Consider the following 20,368-nt stretch of genomic DNA (forward strand, 5'->3'; position numbering starts at 1 on the left):
TGTCGGTGTCAGAAGTGGAAGCGGCAGCCCTGCGGTCCCGCGCCGCAGCAGGTTGGGATGTCGGTCTCTATCCTTTCCTGTCACATGGCTGGTAATAGGATCCCTCATCTGCCACTCGGCACCTCGCCGGGGCGCACTCACAGGACACATGCTGTAGGGCCTCCGCTTCCCGCACTTTGCGCTCTTCCCGGCCGCCTGCCACCCCCGGAGAGCCGGGGCTGCCGCCTGCGAGCGCGGCGCGGCCCGGCGGCCGCTGCCTATGGAGCCTCCCGCCCTCGCCGCCGTCCTGGCCTTCTCCGGGCTGGCGCTGAGCTGCTGCCGGGAGCCCGTCCTGTCCGGTGAGTGCCGCTCCGCGGGGAGCCGGGAGGGGGGCGCGATCGGGGCTGCTCCCCGAGCTCCTGGCCGGGCTGAGCGGCGAGCGAGCGGGGCAGGCTCTCCCCGAGCTCCGCAGACCCGCAGCCCCCCGCGGAAGGGCTCTGCCGGCCGGCAGCGCCTCTTGGAGGTCTTGACGACGTCCCTTCCTGCTCGGCAGAGCCGTGCCGGGCTCGAAGCTGCTCGTGCGAGCAGCCAGCGGGTGTTTCTGCCTGGAGTCCCGGGGTATTTGAGGCTCTCCCTGTGCTTGCTGAAGTGGGAGCTCGGGATCTCCTGTAAAAGCATGATGTAAGAGAAAGAAGAGCAGCACGTTTCTCTATAAAAGTGGTTCGATCTGCGGAATGGAGGCATTTAAAGGGAGAGGGGCGTGCGATTGTTTGTGTCACTGGGGAAAACGCTGGGGCAGCAGAGCCAGAGCTTGAAGGGTGAGCATCCCATCCCGCCTGCCCGCAGTGCTGCCCCAGCTGCTGGCCAAGCCTGGGCTCCCCTCACCATTTAGAAGCCTGAAGCTTCACCTCCTAAGGGGATTTTTCACTCAAAAGTTTCTCGGCACCTTTTTGTCCTCGTTTTAGTTGTTGCTAATGATTTCAAGTACTATGGTTCTCCTCTGGTAAACATTGGCCATGCTTTGCAAGATCAGAAGTGGCAGTTCCAGATGGTCGCAGCCATCAGATGTGTGGTCCTTCTGGATACATTTCGTGTATTCTTGATTGCTGTTTCTTCTAACAAAGTAGAATTTGCTCTCCTTTTTGAACACATACTTGCTCATCAAGTTTTTGTAGATGCAACTAATTAGAAACGGAAAATACTTGCACAGTGATTTGCAGGGACTAAAAAATCTTTTACAAAAAAAAGTTCTGGTAAATTTTACTTCTTCTCAGAAGTAAAACATGAGAGTATTTTCAGATAAGCCTTTAGAGAGCTGCCTAGACAGGACCATATCTAAGAGTCTTTTCCCAGCACCATTAGGACGTGCTTGGTGCACACAGTGGATACTCCATCCTTTGCTTAGGTTGAAGAATGCTTGTAAGGTTTCTGAACAGAACCCCCCATGTGTAACCATGTCTCTCACGGAGGGCTGTGTGACAGCAAGTGGAGGATATGGCCCAGCATGAATGTTGGGCTGTTAAAGAGGACAGAAATGCCTGAGCACAAGCAGCTGGGGCAGGGGGAGGAGGGAAGAGTATATAATGCCTCCAAATGAAGTTTCAGCAAGGGAGAATGGATCTAGAAAGCATTGCCACCCATGTGTCTTCTGCTCAAGAACCTGCAAACAGTGCAAATACAGCAACTTGTAATTTGTATGGCGGGTACAGGATCTGCAGAGTTCCTGATCTGCACAAGGGTCCTCGTCTTGACCCTGAATCCCACAGACCTGAAACAGGATCAGCTGTGTCAGGTTGCACTTGAATCTAGCAGAATTCTGAAATGACAAACATTATTATTGCTTTTGGAAGGCAGTTTGTTGTATGGTATGTTTTTAATGCCTGTTTCTTGTTCTGGTTTTTTAATGCGTGTCCTTATAAGTTTATTGTAAAGTGCAGTCAAAATTAAAACTGTGTCACCATCACTTGCTAAGATAGGAAAAAACTTGAGGAATTACTATATGAGAAATTACTCCAGTTGTCAGAAATAAAAGTGAATTAACAACCATTTTTGCACATAGTACTATGGTACTTTCCACATAATATTTCTGCTTTACCATGCAATGTTCAACAGTTTCTATTCACTCAAACACTGATATTTCTACATTCAAACCTTGGCATGTGTGCATTCAAACATCAGCCATACATAATTTCTCAAGTGGATCAGAAATAAGAAGTGTGTGGATAGATTACCGACCATTAAAGGACTGTTTGAATTTGGTGAGGCCAAATAAATGGAAATGCCTTCAGCAAATGTTACTTTTGGTGAACAAATGTTATTTTACATACTCAGTGCAATAAGTTGTAATTTCTACTTTCTGTATTTATACCATTCATTTAATTTCCCCATCAGAAATGTATGTGATTATCAATCTCTTTTTCCTTTCTCTGTTTTCTTTCCATTTAGCAATACTGAGTCACCATTTCCTTGGGTTTTTTTTCCCAGCTGAGTCTTTCCTTTGAGCTGTTATTCCAGCCTTCTCTTACAAACCTGGTATCTCTTGTCATCTTATTCTCTCTAAGCCTTAGTGATTCAGAGAAGCAGTTCTACTTGATATGCCATAGGCAAGCCTCATAAAAATACTTTAAAAAGCAATTTTTTTTTTCTTTCTAACTAGGCAGATAGGGGATGAAATAGTCAGACATTTCAGCATATCGTGCTTGTACATGCATAGAGCATAACTCAAAATCCAGAGTTATGTGAATAGATTTAAGCAGGATGGAGCCAAAGAAGTAGGAGGGAGGCAGGGATTACATGCTGCCAGCTGCAAAATTTTCATTTTTGTCATATCACACCATAATGGTTGTGCAACTCACCACTCCCTTCATCCACACAGTGGCTATGGCCCATCCTGATAGAAGTGCCAAAGGGATTCAGCCCTGCCACACTTGACAAGGGAACAACAGTTTAAAAACTTCACAAAGAAAGAAAACAAATGGGTGTATTAAGGAACAGAAATTCTTATGGGGTCACATCACACATTCTTACTTCCAGTGATAAAGAATCACAAGGCAAGCAAGTGTGTTTGCATCTTGTGGCTGAGGACCAGCCAGCAGCTGCAAAGCTCTGGCTAATATAGCATGTTTGTATTGTACAAATAAAAAGACAAAAGGGACAGAATGCACTTAGAAATAATGGGAACTGTCTCTTGTGCTCATAACCCAGCTCATCTGCTTCCAACATATTCCAGAAAAGGTCTGGCCAGATAGATTTTTTTTTTTTAACAAATAAAAAGTGATGAAAAGCGATTAGCTTGACAATTAGAGTCAAAATTTCACAAGGATAGCAAGTTCACATATATGACAGCTCACACGCTGCCAGGGAACACAAGTATCAACTCTGCATGTCTGTACATTTCCAGGAATGTGCATTTTTACGAGAGATGTTTCAGTCAAAGTTTGAGCAAATTTCAGGTGGCATAATTCAAGTAGAATCAGATATTCACTGTGGCTACTCTCTGGCTTGGACCAGTGCTAATTAGGTCTCTAATTCTGACTAGCAAAAATGATTGCATTTGAGGACTTAAAAAAATTAAATGTGTATGTCTTTGTGTGTGTTTGCATGGATATGTAGAATGAGCAGATACAATTCTTAAACTACATATGAAGTGCCCCCACATTGTAAAGGAAAAAATGATCAGCTAATCAAGTGCCCTCATTGCATCACATCAAAATTTAACTGTCTAATTTAAGAAATGGGGAGTTGTTTCTAGGGATTTTGAAAATTGCTATTTTAAACAAAGATAATTCTTTCATGATGGTTTTTCTTTAGCTTGTATCAACTGTTCTATTGTGGGAGATTCTTACTGTTACAGCACAGGCACAGAAGCCTGACAGTTTTGATGAGTGGTTGTATTATATTAGTATGAATTGGAATAGAAAAGTATTGAAATGCAAAAATAGTACACTATTTTTTTACTTGGGTAGATCTAAATCAGCCTTATACTTCCCAAAAGCATTTATTTTGCATCATAATATGGAATGAGATTTTTTTTTTTCCTGACCACTCATATGATAGTATGCAAATTAACTTTTGGTTCAGTCGATAAAACTGCATCTTCAAAGAAAACCATTGCAATGCTAAAAATATTTTTAATAATGACCACAGAAGCCATATTTGTGTCTTTCATCTCCTGAAGCTTCTTCTGGTTTCAATCAGTGTTCCCACATGAAGAACTGTGGCAACCTATGATAATAGAATCCCTATTCAAATCTCTAGGGAAACAGAAACGTTCTCATTTGAAGAAGGTGATGTGGTGTTCTGCCCCTTCCACCCGTGGGCCCCTGCCTCTGTCACTGCCGGGGTATCTTGGCATCAGTTAAGTGGTTTCTGTCCTTTCCTCTGTGCATTACTTTCTCATTGAAGTGTTTCTGCTGTCTAATTATACCCTTTCAATCAAATTAGAGACTGCAGCATCTGGTTAGTGCCTGTAACTGTTGCCATCTGCACCTAGATACAGTGCTTTCATTTAAGGAGGAGTGCTTAAATTGCAATCTCCAGCAAGAGCTAGAACAGTTTAGATAGAATGGAAATGACTTAAAATTATTCTTGGAATACTCTGCAAGAACATGCATCAGGCAACCCACACTGAGTCATTATCGGACCTGGCACCCTTGGTTTCATACCCTTATATTCTGCTTAAGCATTTTTCTGACTTTTCTAAAAGGCTGTAGGAAAAACAAGTGAAAACTGAGCAGGCAGTTATACCACGTAAATTCAACGAACCTTTAATTTTTGGTCCAACCTTACATTTAATTACAATGCTGTAATGAAACCCAAGATTTAAATAGTAGCCACTTTCATTTATCTTTCATTAATCTGCAGATCTTTAAAAGAAAACCTTGCTTATTGTTGGGCAGTAGGTGGTAGGATAATTTCTGGCTTGGGTAGGCCAGTTTCAGGTTGATAATTGTTGTCAGTCTCTCTGGACACTGCTCAATGCTCCAAGTAGCTTTGAAAACATTAAGCAAACAAAGTGGTTTGGTTTGTTTTTTTTCCTCTCCAGTGGAATAGGAAGAAGTTTGTCATTCTGAATTTTCAGTCTCAAAAGCTATGTACAGGCCTCAAACTTGGAAAGTACTCTAAGAAGTCATTTAAACCATCCTGAAGCCTCCATCCCTTCAGTCTGCAATTTGTAGTGTCTCTAGATAGATGTCTTTGACAAAATCGTTGGAAGCCAGTGCAGACTCTGAAATGTCAGTGATTTATCATCAATAAAACATCAGGCTGTTATAGTCTGCACTACCTTAATTTTTCAAATGATCCTAAAGTGGCGCCCATGTGGAGTGCAGGCAGCCATGCAGTCCCAAAGTAACAAAGGAAAATGATCATTGTAAGGTCCCTACATTGAAGAAGAAACCGACACAGATGGAAAGAATTTCTACAACAGCTGCTGTTTGATCTTCCAAATGTTGATCTGGCTCTAATAAAACTAATTGTGAACCTGTATCACACACTGAGTATTCACTTACAGTGGACAACATCCCTAGTCTTGTTTTCTGCTTTTTTGTTCTAGCAGTTGTCACTCAGTACATGCTTACCTAGCCTCAGCATTCATTTTAAAAAGTTACTTGCTGTCAACCATGGCACCTGATGTGTTGAAAACTAAACAGCCCTGACAACAAAGTGCTGTCCCTCTTTTCTCATCAAGGCTCATGAACAGCATCTGTTGGAACCTTTTGTGACTAGAACCACTGCAAAGGTTCTCTGATTAATTATCTCTTGATTAATCTCTGATTAATTCTGTTTACAGACATCCCCATGACACAGCAGAAGCAGCAGGGTCATTAGGCAGTTAATTGAGTGAAATCATCACGGACACTGATTCTAATCACAGTTTTGACACAAGCCTCTACTTCAGACTATGTCTGAAACCCAGCTGACTAAGATCTTAGAAGTATGAGGTCACACACTTCTAGATTTGAGTGGTCACAGTTTTCTTCTTTCAGCTGTCCTGTCTGAAACCCTAGTGTTTCAGTAGAGGTTTATAGCTGACAGGATAGTCTGAGCCTTGTGTGCCTGAACAAAATCCATGTGGCAAATCTATCAAACACAGTGGCAACCTGATGCCTTCTTGGGGCTTGTAGTGTCCCCAAGGTGTCTGTCCTTGCCACTGGGACTTGGATACAGTGCAAGTTCTGTCACAGTTTACCATAATCTTACAGAACTTTAAGGAATAAAGGCTTGCTAAAATTCACAGAATCATATGAATTTTCTTGAGTCACAGTTCTGATGGTACATTCCAAGTGAGGGGCTTCATACCCTAGTGTGTGATGGGAGTATCACTCAACCTAAGGGTGCCACAACACAGAGGTGATTGTTGCTGGTTGATTTAATATTTTCTCCCTCCCTTTTGCATAATCTACCAAAGAGAAATAGGTGATTCGAGTAAACTGAAAAGTTTTACCAACACCATACAGTCCAGTCTTTTCTGACTGTTTAATTTAGATGACCTCATCTGAATTACTTTTGTGCAGACAAATCCAGGTGACCTTTTTTTAAGCTCATCTTTTCACAGAATTATTGCACCAGTGGTACGAGACAAAAAGTAGGGTGGAGGTTCTAACTTCCTGTTCTCCAGAATATCTTAGGGCTTGGATTTGAAATGGGACAGTGGCCTTTCTGCAGACAAACCATGCACCTTCAGCACATTGAGAGTATTAATTTCATGGTGAAATCACTAAGGTAGTGTCTTGGCTGTCACGCAGCAAAATTTGATGAAATCACTGCGTGTGACAAATAGAAGAATTTTTTAGTCGTTGCCAAGTAGTGCTTACTCTAAATCAAGGACTTCTCATTTTCCCATGCTTAGCCAGTGAGCAAGTGCTCAAGAAGCCAGGAGGGAGCATAGCAAGGACAATTGACCTGATTTTTTTAAAATGCCAATATTTATTTGAAAATATTGCACTCCCATGCTATGGCAAAATCGTTATTAATCCTTAAGAAAATCCAAATTCCCTGTAACACAAAAGGTTTTGTATTTCATTTGATAACAGCTGCTAAATTCCATGACTTAAAGTTTTCACTTCAGTGTTTCAGGGATAATCAATGATTTTGCATGGTATCTCACTGCCTCCCCTTTCCACATCCACATCTAAGCCAGGGGAGCTTTGTTACAACTCAGCTGAAACATTGGCACCAAATCTCTTGACAGCACAAAGGAACACAGGAGGCACTGATACAGCTACCTATTGTCTGGGGAACAAAAACTGCAGTTGAGAGGAATGAAGAGAGATAGGTAGGCTAGATAGGTGGGCTCTGACTCTTCCTTTTTTTTCTTAAAGTACAGTGAAGTTTGAAGAAAATCAGTTAAAAAAAGCTGACATGAAAATGTAAGTCACTACTGCAAGTTAAAGCATGGGCCAGTCTTAGCAGATCCTGAAATGGACTGAAGTTAACTTCAGTTTAGTTTGTGTGCCTGACTGAATTCAGGTGTTGTAGCATTTGTTACATTTCTGAGTAGATGGAAGTATATATTGCTTTTCATTAAGAGTGAGAAGAAAAAAGAATTAAAGCATAAAACTAATGTAGATATCTTTTCTGGATGTGCTTATCACTTTTCACAAATTCTTTTTGCTGCTTATCATTTTGTTTATCTATTTTGATTACATTTTTTTCTCTTTTCTGCTGAAATTCATTAGCTTATATTTTTCAGCTATAACCTACAAAAGCTTTTATATTAACTGCCAAGTAAAAGAGGTATTGAAGAAAGATGCAACACAGTCACGACCTTAGAGTGGGTTTTTTTCATGTTTACACAAATATCTGTGGTGGCCTGAATGCTGGAAACTCAGATTTGCATTTTTAAGCAAATGCATGCAGCCCACCTGTTTTGCTAAGGCAGGTAAATTACAGTAAGGAGGAGTATTGACCTGAAGCTTGTTTTTGTTAAATTATACACCTTTCTGTCCACAGACGATAGCAGAATATATTAATGGCTGTGCAGACACCTCTTCTATGTGCCTTCAGCAACAAAATTTCATTTAATAGAAATCCAAACTTGCCTAGGCATGAAAATGCGCAGTGAAAGCACAAAACCATTGTCTTTCATCTGCTGTGTTATAGAACTCTGAAATAATTATTATAATTGTACCATTCTGATATTTGTGAGCCCAGACTAAACTAATTTCAGAGGCATGGTTTTAATAATCCATTTTTTCTTTCTTCTACAGTAATTCTAAATACAAAAACAGTATACTGTTAGTATCAGGATTAAAATGTGGGTGGGTTTTTTTCCCCTCTTCCAACTGCAGCCACACAGGTCTTTCTAGACTTGTTTTGTAAGTTAGATTTCATGAGGGACACCTGAGATCAGCACATACTTCAGAGCACTCTCCCACTCCCTCAGGGCAGTAGAACATCTCTGCAGCTGCAATATGGTTTCTGCAGAGAACACTATCAGATGAAACAGGAGGTTTCACGCCCTATAGTTAGCAGAAAGCTAATTTTCAATGAATTTCCCCAGTAATGCTGTCCAGTACAAAGAAATGTTTACAGCAGTGTAACACAACAGTTTTAATTCTGTCCCAGACTGTTCTGTTTTAATCCTATTCTTAAATAAATGCAAGGATGATAAATGTTAGCAACTATTAATTATAAGCAGGATGGACTTATTTATGGTAAACTAATTATAATCATTCTTCCTGGAAGATTAATCACAGAATGGCTGAGATGAAAGTGACCTCTGGAGGTCACATTGTCCAGCTGCTGTGCTCAAGCACAGTCACCTAAAGCAGGTTGCCCAGGACCATGTCCAGGTGGCTTTGGAATATCTCCAAGGATGGAGATTCTACAGCCTTGCTGGGCAACTTCTTCCCATGCTCTGCCATACTCACGTTGCATAATTTAATCAAAAATGCTTGGCAATTTCAGCAAAAGTGAAATTGTTCATGCATTTAGATATTTATTTCATCAGAAGATGTCCAGTGAATGTGTCCATGTCCATGGCAGGGGGGTTGGAACTGGATGATCTTTAAGGTCCCTTTCAACCTGAACCACTCCACAATTCTGGGATTAACAAGGCCCAGCAAAGCCAGGCAGCAGGAAATTGGTAGTTCAGCTGAGAAGGGGCTAATGTATTTAGTGAAATAATTCTCTACTTTGGTTTCTAACTTGCTGAGTATTAGGAGGCTAGGAAAACAAATGTAAGTGGGAGAAAATATGAGTGAGTGAGGCAGAACAATACTGACCTATACTTTTTAATCTGAAAGCATAAATGCTTTAGTAGCAAATCACAGTATTGTGATTGTACTCTGCTGAAGGAGGTCCCTTTCTAAGGCAATTCAGTATGTAAGAATTTTTCTAAATCAGAATATAAATGTTGGTAAGATCCATGCTTACAAAGTCTTTCACTTTGTAAAGTACAGATAGTCACAGCTTTAGCTGAAGTGGCATGAGATTTTGGTTAATATGCTGATAAGTGCCAGACTGATAATGTCATATGATTTCATTTTTGGGAAATTAACAATTCACAGAGTCATGAGTAAATGAGTAAAACACAAGTAAAAGTAAAAAAGTATTGTGTTATTCAGAAAATGCATGTTAATTGTGTAAACCTCTCATCAGACCTGTCTTATACATTGTTTATTAAAGTAATGACATCATAATCTCTTGAATAGAGGTTTGACTGAGTGAAAGCTTAAATCCTAGCCAGCATCTTTAGCTGCCTAAACAATGCAGGAAACATGGTCTGTTGGATATGGGGTGGAGGGTGAGGAGAGAACAAGCACTAAACCTACACACATTCTTTCTTTTCCATTTCTCTTTCTTCCCAGAATGCTACACAGCCAACGGGGCTGACTACCGTGGCACTCAGAACCAGACCTCCCAATATGCAGGGAAACCTTGTCTTTATTGGAATGAGACATTTGAGCATCCTTACAATACTGTGAAATATCCCAATGGGGAGGGAGGGCTTGGAGAGCACAACTACTGCAGGTAAGAAATATCCCATTGCTTTAACATTGCCCACATGCCCAGCGTTACTGTAAGCAGTTGACAGAAAATTAGGAAATGTCCTTTTATACAGTGAAGAAGGTCAGAACCATGGGTATGTAACACTTTTTGGTTTACCCTGTTTTCAGTACCCTGAATCTATCAGCACCATTAACAGAATAACTTTTTCAACCCAGCTCCCACACTTTTTCAGCACAGTCCCTATCATGTGTCTAATTTATAAGGTGGCACAACAGAGAAAGACTATAGATTACTTAAATGAAAAGGTGGAGATAAAAAAAAATAATCCAAATTAGAAGGACACAGTGCAGTGAGTGTCTGGAGGAGTCTCTGGATGGTTTTTATTCTCACACACAACCCTGGTTCTGTTACACTTCCCAAGTTTTGTGCTAATGAAAGTTATACAGTCACTAAAAATTCTAATTGAGCATCAGTGATTTAGAGTTATTTGAATTCAGAATCTCATCTGTCAGGGGTTACAATACCAGATTAAACCATGGATTAAGTGCATTAAAACATGCACTTCTGTTTCCTCGCCTTCTAGAGAAAGTCCTCCATAACTATGGGTAGAACTTAGAACAAAACTTAAATAAGGATTTCAGAATTTAGGAGCCAAATCAGAACTTAAGTTCAGAGATATTTAGGCTCTGTAGGCTTTTTTCAGCTGTCTCTGTAGGCATATTAATGCAGAGCTGTGAAAAATACAGTGGCAACTGAATTCTCTTTGATAATAATAGCAGAATCAAGAATGTAATTTTGATTGTTGCTGTGTGGCAATATTCTAGACAGGCTGTAGCTACAGGATCTTAGTTTTGGCAGTCATCTCTGGCTAATATTTTAGTTAGTACAAAGCAAAACATGTACAAGCTGAGCAAAAACATGCATGAGAAACTGGATGTTTATCCAGATACTCAAAAAACACTTACTTGAGACTTGCTTTACTTAGCAAATGAGAACTTGGTAAATGCTACAAGGAGCAAGAAGCCTATAATCTGATATGTAAACCTGAGAAATTACTTAATTACCAAAAAGAGCCTTTTTACCTGAGTCTGCTAAGTATTAGATTGTCCTCATTTTCTTCCTTATGCTGTATCACTTGGCCTAGGAATATTCTCACAGGTTTATGGAATTAGAGTCCTAACTAATGGATGACTTTTAACTTCACATTCCCTTGAAAGAAAGTTTGGAAAGTCACTAAGAGTGCCAGAATATATCTATAGCAAATGTTGTTGAGGTCTGCAATACAGCTGGTTTAGCTCTTTCTCTGACATTCATCTGCTTGATGACAATGGACAAGTGGATTTTCCCTTTTCTCAGGCAGCACATACCTCACAGGGCTTTTTTAAGACACAATACATAGACTTGAGATTTGATTTTGGGGACAACATTTGAATAATCAAATTTTACACTTGAAATATTAATCAGAAGCATGTTACCTCTCCATGGGTGGTCCTTACTTGGAACATTTTGTTTACTGCAAGACACCCTGTCAAGATGGAAATGCCTCACTCAGTTCAACCATAACAAAATTATGAGGACTGAGATTTTTGGAGATTTTGAAAGACAGAGAGTTGCTTTCTAACTGCCATGCACTTCTGAGGTTGAAGACAAAGATTTCTAAAGACATTCATCATGTTTCTCTCCAATTTCCTCACATTTTTAAGGCATTTCTATGTAGAGTGCCATTCTCATGATTGAATTCCTGACATACGGTTTCTGTCATGAAGATGTAATTGCAAAAATTCCTGTAACTCTGGCAACAAGGGAAAATGGGTTAGTTCAAGTACAAGTTTCACTTGGTTTTAGTCTTCTACTTTTTTTAGCTACTGGAGGCTCTTGCATTACACCTAAATTCCTAGCATAGCTAGTCTTAGACTTTCCTGGTGCACTGCCTCTACTAATCTGTTTGAAAGCCTAACTAGCAGCATTTTAGTCATCTAAACTGCACTCATCTCACCAGTTGTTTTCAGCAGTCTGCTATTTGACCAAAAAACATCCACAGAATTTCTAAAATTGGATCTCCCACAAAAGAGTTGTTAATAGGCATAAATGACAAGATGCAGCTGGACTGACACTTCAGTAGGGCAGTGTCATTTATAGAATTCATGCCAAAGCACATGATAAAAAGATTGCAACTGGTCCTAGTTAAAAGAAAAAGTCATACTTTAACCTGACTGTCCAAAATAAGAAATTATTCTCTTAAATAGATCTTTGCAATGTGAATAGCCTTTCACAGTGTATATAGAAAAAACTTTAAATAACCTAATGACTAATTAAGTATGCATTTGTAAGTGGTGCTACACAACAGCAAATAATTATAAAAATAGTGATCATCATCATGGACATATAAGGAATTAACCATCAATATAAAGAGATCACTGAAATGATCTCTTTATATTGATGGTTAAATCACACTTTTATTTAAAGGGAGGAAAAAAATTTGGTCTTTCCCAGAAGCCTTTATCAGCTAAGTGTTTTTATCACCATACACACAGAAAGTTGGAGTCTGGACTATTTTGTACCAAGGCGGAAAATCAAGTTTATGAGTCTATGGAACCTGTACACAGGATGTGGGACAGAAAATCTTCCTCTCTGTCAGTACTGACCAGAAACAGCTCTGCACCTTTTCACCTTAGAGTAAAACAAAGCTACATTTTAGACATTACTAGCATCTTATGCTTGATGAATACTGTAATAACCAAAGCTATCTGAACTTTCTGATAATGCAAAACTTTGCATTTTTGGTAGGTACTAGAGCAAAAATAGTAATGCCATTGAAGCTTAATAAGATTGATTTTTTTGGTGTTATTTTAGGAAAAAGAAGATAAATTTCAATGACTATTTTTCTCTTTCAGAAACCCTGATGGGGATGTCAGCCCATGGTGCTATATTGCAGAACATGAAGATGGAATATACTGGAAATACTGTGAGATCCCATCCTGCCGAAGTAAGAGCACCCTGCAGATTTTCCAGGCCTCCATCTCACCTGAGCAGAGATTGGCAGTTCCACAACAGTGGGTGGTGATTTCCAAACACAAATTAGGATAAGGCAAAACAGCTTATTTTCATTTGCAGACTAAGCTGTATTTTAAACAGGTTTCTGAGAGTTAATGACAAGCTTACTGAATCGTTCCTCCACTGTTATCCTTTTCATCTTATCTCAGAATTACTGGATGATATTATTTAGAAATAATACTGTATGATAGGGAGTCACACAAAACATGTGAAGTACTGCTAGCTCTTTGAATCAATAGATCATTAATTTATTAAAATCTAGAGGAGAAAAACAAAAAAGGAGTTTTTACAAGGTATATATGTGTCCCTTCATTGCAATTAGCTCATGAAATAAATTAAATTAGTTTAATGTGTATAGAGCATCATATGCAGAACTCCTTGGAGGAAACATGAAAATATGAGAGGACACAGTGAAAAGGTGTCTGTGTGCTGTATGGGAACTCTGGAGTAGAATTCTGTCTCTGGCAGGTGCAGATACTTAGCATTGCTGTGAAACCACAACTTGGACTTAGTTTGATTTTTTTAAAATCAGATCACTTACAAGCTACTCACATGAAGCTTCTTTCCAGAATTTAATATTTTAATGTATTCTATTTTTACTGTGTCCACAATGTCATGATCTGTGTCAGTATCTTCCAAAATTCTCTTTCCCAAATCACATTGTTTAAAATATGCCCAAATACTAAGAAAATATTCTAGTTTTGCATGTTAACAAGCAACCATGGCTACACATTTTAATAAGTCTAATCATTAATGACTTCACTTGCTTTCCTAACTTCTTTTGTGCAAGTACCCTCTTTTTCTAAGGCGTAACTTAGGTCTTCACTGCTAAGCACCAGAGCAGGTGTCCATATGTGGACATACATTTGATTGGAAGAAGTCTATTTCTTACTTGAAGTTCAGAAAGCAAAACCAGATGAAAGAAAAACGGAGCTGAAGTGATTTTTTTTACTTTGTTCATAGCTTTGTTGTTTTGGGGTTTTTATGAATGTGAATGACTCACATCTTCATGCTAGGCAAACAAATACATAAGTGTGACCTTAAGACAGATGACTTTTACCTAGACTTAAATACAGATTAAGGAGTCTAATTTAAATAACACAAAATCACTCAACACTCTGATATTCATTGTTCAGAGGACATCTTACTTATTTTACCAATATATAAGGTATGATTTAAGAAACTTGACCCTCCTAATTAAGAAATTTAGCTTGGTCTAAAATGAAAGAATTTGCATTTTCTTTAAAGACCACAGATGTTAACAAATTATCTGGATATGGCACCAGGAAAAAAGCTGAAAGACAAATTCTCTCCACTCCATTTGTTCTACACAAAGGATCCTTTTAAAACCAGCCTTGCTCATTTTCTCTGTGGTGGGGAGCAGAGGATTTAAACTTGGACACTTACTTGCACAGATAATCCAGACTTACATTTACAAAATGTCCTTTTGACCAGTAGCAGCTGCTTCAAGCATTGCACTGAAACTCGATACTAGAAAAAGGAATTGCAGCAATTTAGAGCAAACTGTACATTGCAATCACATCCAAATCTTAATACAAACCTCATGGTTTATGAAGCTGTGTAAAAAAATCTTTTATTCTTCACCACACTTTCTGTTTTCAGTAAGCATGATGCTAAGTCATAGGACCATCAAAACTATCTTGTGAAGTTACAAATAAAATGCAAAGTCAGTTTTTGAATGCAAAACTTGACTTTTGTGATGGAGCAAGAAAGCAATTGTTTTTTTAAAAAAAACCTATTTGAAATTTTTAGAGAAAAAATTCTTATATAAGCTTTTTTTCCTTAATGATATTTACTACTAGAAAATTATCTGGAACATAAGTTACCTATTAACTGTGCCCACATAATACCATAGCAGTGCCAACAACATGAAGCATCTTGATTGCCTAGAGAGATTTGCATGCAATGATTCATCTGAACAATAATTAAGAATCTACAGTTAAGAATTTTTCATTATGGTGATGAATTCACATGATTATCTCATGTGTCTCATTCCCTAATATTTACACATAACACTACATGCTTCAGTCAGAAATGTGTTCTGACATTCTGCAAAGGTAATATACAGAATTTAGCAGTGTTATATGAAGATGGATGAGTACAATCACAGAAGACAGTGGTAGTTACTCCAGGAGGAGCTTTGTCTTCTCTTTTCTTCCTCTTTCCTTTTTCATGTCTGCTAAGCAGACTGGAATGGACAGAAACAAAATAAAAGGCAAGGCTGCAGCTCTGAGTGCTGAGAGAACATGTGCATCTCACATGGAGCATTCAGAACTGAATGCTTCAGATGGTTTGTTTGCAGTGCTGCAGCTATTCCTGACTTTTTTGGTCTCCTTGTTAATGAGGTTAGGTTTAAGTTCAAAGGAAATAACAACTTACACTTCCAAAATGTAAAAGAAAGAAAGAAAGGCTTGCTCTACCACTTAACTACATCTTCATGTTTATGACTCACATGACTCTCTCCTCATAAACAGATTTCATTACTGGAATCATATTTCCAGTGTGCATGTATGTAATGTAATAAATTTGACTGAAATATGGAGGAGGTGTTAAATGGCAGGGCCAGGTAATTTATACAGATCTGTATGGAACACAGGAACAAGGACAGCCCTAACAATTTGTGCATGTGCAAAAAGCTGGGAGGCTCTTCAAAGACAGCCAGATGAGCATAGCTGGAACATGGTTTTGAGCTCAAAAGGATTAATTCCATATTTTAATGTATTGAATATGTGCCTCAACATGTAAAATGCAGAAACTGTGGTGTTTGCCAGGACCTCATTAAGTCAAATGCTGCTTAAAAGAAAAATAATATGCTTGTGCAAAAGAGGTGACCTTTTAAGCAGAAGAGGACAAATAGATACAAATGGGTGAAGACAGTGTAATAGTGAAATACCACTGGTGAGCATGAACAGTAATTGCAGAACACTGACTACCTCACTTTTTTTGCCAAGTTTCTTTAGCAAGCTAAATATTAAGAGCAAAGAATGTTAAAATAATGCTGGGACACCAGAGACTTATTAGCCTTAGGATGTACGCTTGATTTATTTAAAAAATTTAAGAAGTTTTCAAATTACTCAGGTTTCTCTGCATACTGAAGTACTAATCCTCTGGAGCCAAGGTTGAAAGGTCTCACTAATAAAGCTACTTTAAAAAAGAAAAAAAAAATTAAAATCCCAGGTCTCTTAGGAAAATGAGCTAGGTTGGATAACTAGGAAGCTTTTTCAGGGCTGTGAAATCACGCACAATACAAAAAAGAATGAGCTCTCTCATGAGTTATCTGCCCAGCTGTACTCAGCTGGGGTGGGGCTGCAAGTGGGGATTTCCAAAGGTATGTTAAATCAGGCTGTAACTTGAAGTCTCAGTACTTATATGAATGTTGCTGCAGGGCATATCAAAGCCATAACTCCATGCAAGTATTTATAATTGAAATTGTATTCTTAGAGAACAAAATTAATTTCTGAACAGTATTTCAAGCAACATTATGTCATTATTTATAATAAGTTTACTGGGTACTCTAATACCAATGACTACATAAATAAAACACTCATACAGGTCTCTGAGCACATCATGTCAAACAGAGCTGTGGCAGTTAGGTGGACAAAAAGAATCCATGTCAATCTGGCACAAGAATAAAACTTAACATAGAGCTAGTAACAGATTTAATTTCAAGCATGTGAATAGATATGACAAGTGGGCAAGGGATAATTTTATGCCATTATCCCAGCACTGTATTGTACTCCACATCCTCTCCCCGGGGTGGTCATGGCTAAATTCCAGTGCTTTGATGAAAAGTGCAAAACCAAAAAAAAAACAGAGCACTGAAGGGAGAAAACTCTGATATCCCATAGTGACCAAGGAGCCTTGAGACATCATTTAAATGTAAATAGATGGGTTGTTTTCTTAAAGTAATATTGCTTATTTTTAATCTCCTTGTATGATGCTTCAGATTCATATCAAAATTCAAGTTTTAAATATTAGGAAATTCCCCTATATTAGTCTCTCCCATAAAACTTGCAAACTCCATTCTAAAACAGTTTAGGTTCCTTCCCTCAAATATCCTGTTTTGAAAACTTCCAGAATGTCACGTTTGGAAGGTCAGACAGAAATCAAACAGTTTAATTTACATTTTCAGAATATGCATGCCAGTAGTAAAAAACAAAACAAAAACAACAAACCACAAAACCCCCCTGAACCCACTTAATGCCTTGGGTTTTTTAAATTGCCTCTTTCAGGAGAAATGAACAAGGTATTTATCTTGTATATTTTACTGCAGCTTACTGAAACCAGCTAGACAGTCTTACAGGTATATTGCTGAGATGATATGATACTCTTTTGTCCCATCACTCATCCCTGGGTGTGTTTGGAAAATATGACAAGAATCATGCAGAGCATGAGTAACAAAGAGTTCCCATAGGGCAGCATCGAGCCCAGAACATAGAGAGAGCTGCTCAGTGACCAGGTAGTGCATGAAGTGATCTGGGTTGTTTACAGGCACTCTAGAATGACTGGTTTGTGTCACTGTTGCCAGTGCCAGGAAATCTGGGCTGTTACAAGGACCATGGGGAGCCACCACCCCTGACTGGCACCAGCGAGACCTCCAACAAGCTCACCATCCAGACGTGCATCAGCTCCTGCCGCAGCCAGCAGTTCAAGGTGATTTCCTTCCCATCCATTTACAGAATGCTTTCAAAGACAAAAATGGCAACATGCCTACAGGTCTCTGTCGTATTTCTCCTCTTCCCCATTTTTTTTTAACCTTTGGGAGGTCTAAGGTTGGACTTCCACCGCAGAGATCAAGCCCTCTCTCTGCATCCAGAGGAATCTGGACAAATGGCTAATGAATAACACAGGGGAAAATATGGTTGCTTACTGCCATTATGTCAGGGTGCCCTCCATTCCATCTTTCCCCCCAGTCTTAAGTAGCATCCTGACAGCCCAAACAAAAATAGCCTGTGGTGGTTCCTCTGAGTAATCATACTTCTCCAAAACACACATTTTCTGCTGCCAGCTTTCTTGCTCAAACAACCTCCCGCTGTCACTCCTTCAAATACTTTTCCCCCCTTCCTTATGCATCTTTGTTGTCAAAGTTTGCAGGCATGGAATCAGGTTATGCTTGCTTCTGTGGAAATAATCCTGACTACTGGAGATACGGGGAGGCAGCCAGCACGGAATGCAACAGTGTTTGCTTTGGAGACCACACTCAGCCCTGCGGTGGGGATGGCAGAGTCATTCTTTTTGACAGTAAGTATTGAAGCAGGCTCAGCTTTTCCCAAAGGAGAGGCCTCACATGTTCAGCAAATTAGGGAAAAGGCTCAAAACAAAGAGAACTGTTGCACACCAAACAGCAAAACACCTCCATGCAGTATAAATTGAAGCTGCTTTCCATTTCTGCCTAAAATTCTCATCCATTAATAATGTGAAATAGCTCTTCCAAGAAACGATGCTTGCTCATGCTCCAGAGGTTCTCTCACTTTCTTCACAAGTGGTACTAAGTCAGCTGTCAGAAACTCCCTAGGCATTGATCTGACTAGAGAGTAAAAAATTGTATGAGCATGTATGGATATGCACTGTCATTTGGTGGCATTTGAGTTCTCTCTGGATTCACTGGTGTTTAAGTTTCCAATTTCCTACAGCTGTGAAGGAATATCAGTCATTAAGCAGTAAGAGTTAATAGTCACTAATCCACTTTCTTGCCTGCCTGATAGGTTTAGAGTAGAAGCCCCTGAATCAGTGATTTCTCTTTCATCCCATTTCTGCAGGGATGCAGGAGAGGGTACCTGGTTACACACAAAAGTTCAGGACTGATGCGTGAGTCAGAGTAATGAGGCATAAGCATTCCAAGAAAAGGCAGCAAAACCTGTGCTGAGGGAGGGAAAGAGCAGCTGCAGACACTGCATCCTGCAGGCCTAGCCAGTCTACCTTCAAGTCACATTTAAGTTTTAGAATCTATAGGGTGCTAAAGCTTTGCAAAATTAATGTATTACCTCTTTTTTTCTTTCTTCCCATTTTCCCTCCCTTTCCTCTTCTTTTCACAGCCCTTATTGGTGCCTGTGGAGGGAATTACACTTCTGCTACAGCTGTGATCTATTCCCCAGATTTCCCTGACACATATGGCACAGGCAAAGTCTGTTATTGGACCATACAAGTTCCAGGAGCATCTCAAATCCACTTCACCTTTGTCCTTTTTGAAATCAAGGATGCTACAGATATGGTGGAATTGCTAGATGGTTACACCTACCACGTTCTGGCTCGTTTTAATGGCAAGAACAAGCCTCCCCACACCTTTAACATCTCTTTGGATTTTGTAATTTTGTACTTTTTCTCAGATGACATCAATCAAGCCCAGGGATTTGCTATCAGGTATAGAGGTAAGAGGCTACCTTTGGTGTTTCTACCTTTCAGTGAGGCATTTAATTCACACAAGAGATTTCTGAAGTGGCAATTAAAAAACAAATATTTTAACTCTTATCTAACAGGTGTTTCATCTCTCTTGTTGCCACTACTCACTGGGTGAAAGTTTAGCCAAAATTTCTCTCAGTTTAGAACATTCCAGTCAGCTACATCATAAATAGCAAAATACAGGCTTTCAAAACCTGCACTTGGCTATTTATTTCATAATTTCAAAATTCAATTCTAGATCTTCCTGTTAAAACAGATTAGAAAATGGCAAAGGGAAACAAAACAAACAATAATCCATCTGCACATTGGTTTATCTTGGCTCCTCCCAACAGTCTCTTCCTCTCTAGCTAAAAGTCATCAGGAGAAAATGTTCTGGTCCTTGATTTGTACCTACTGTTATGATGAAAAACCAGCTTCCAGAAAAATTCTGAGAACCCCAAACTGCTGAAGTACAGGCTTTTTAGGAATCAGCTATAATTTGATTATTTGAGTTCTCTTATGTAAACCAGAGAGCAGCATGTCTGTTTATAAGCACAAAATAAAGTCCAGTTATACCTGTTAAGAGATTGTTACTGTAATCACACTCCTGTGTTTTCAGCTGTGAAGGACAATGTGCACCAAAACAAGATCCCAGTGAATCACACCCTTCCAGAGAGGACAAATGAGCAAGCAAATCTCAGCATCAATGCAGCCCGGTCATCAAAGATACTCTATGTCATCACAACCAGCCCAAGCCATCCTACCAGCTCCATGCCTGGTAATGACACCATTAAATGGGGAAATGGGAAAAACCATTTTGCCAAAGCAAAATCTGGAGTCACTATTTCCTTTGCTGCCTCCTCATTAGCAGATCTACTGTGCATCTTACTAAAAAATGAATTTTCATTCAGTCTAATTAGCACTAACTGGGATTCTCTCATTACATTTCAAAACACTTCTCAGCCAAGTCAGAAATAGTGTG

General features: G+C 39.3%; 1 protein-coding gene across 1 annotated transcript in view; it reads left to right on the forward strand.

The window, feature by feature from the left end:
* The first annotated feature begins 259 nt into the window (after nucleotides 1–259).
* KREMEN1 (kringle containing transmembrane protein 1) overlaps nucleotides 260–20,368 on the forward strand; it is a 30,125-nt gene continuing 10,016 nt past the window's right edge. Inside the window, exons 1-7 of the mRNA XM_066562576.1 lie at nucleotides 260–338; nucleotides 9,792–9,954; nucleotides 12,828–12,919; nucleotides 17,537–17,661; nucleotides 18,096–18,249; nucleotides 19,044–19,376; nucleotides 20,006–20,164. Of these exons, the coding sequence (XP_066418673.1) occupies nucleotides 260–338; nucleotides 9,792–9,954; nucleotides 12,828–12,919; nucleotides 17,537–17,661; nucleotides 18,096–18,249; nucleotides 19,044–19,376; nucleotides 20,006–20,164 (1,105 nt within the window). The remainder of the gene's footprint in view (nucleotides 339–9,791; nucleotides 9,955–12,827; nucleotides 12,920–17,536; nucleotides 17,662–18,095; nucleotides 18,250–19,043; nucleotides 19,377–20,005; nucleotides 20,165–20,368) is intronic.

The sequence above is a fragment of the Molothrus aeneus genome, chromosome 18, assembly GCF_037042795.1.
Source record: "Molothrus aeneus isolate 106 chromosome 18, BPBGC_Maene_1.0, whole genome shotgun sequence".
NCBI lineage: Eukaryota > Metazoa > Chordata > Aves > Passeriformes > Icteridae > Molothrus > Molothrus aeneus.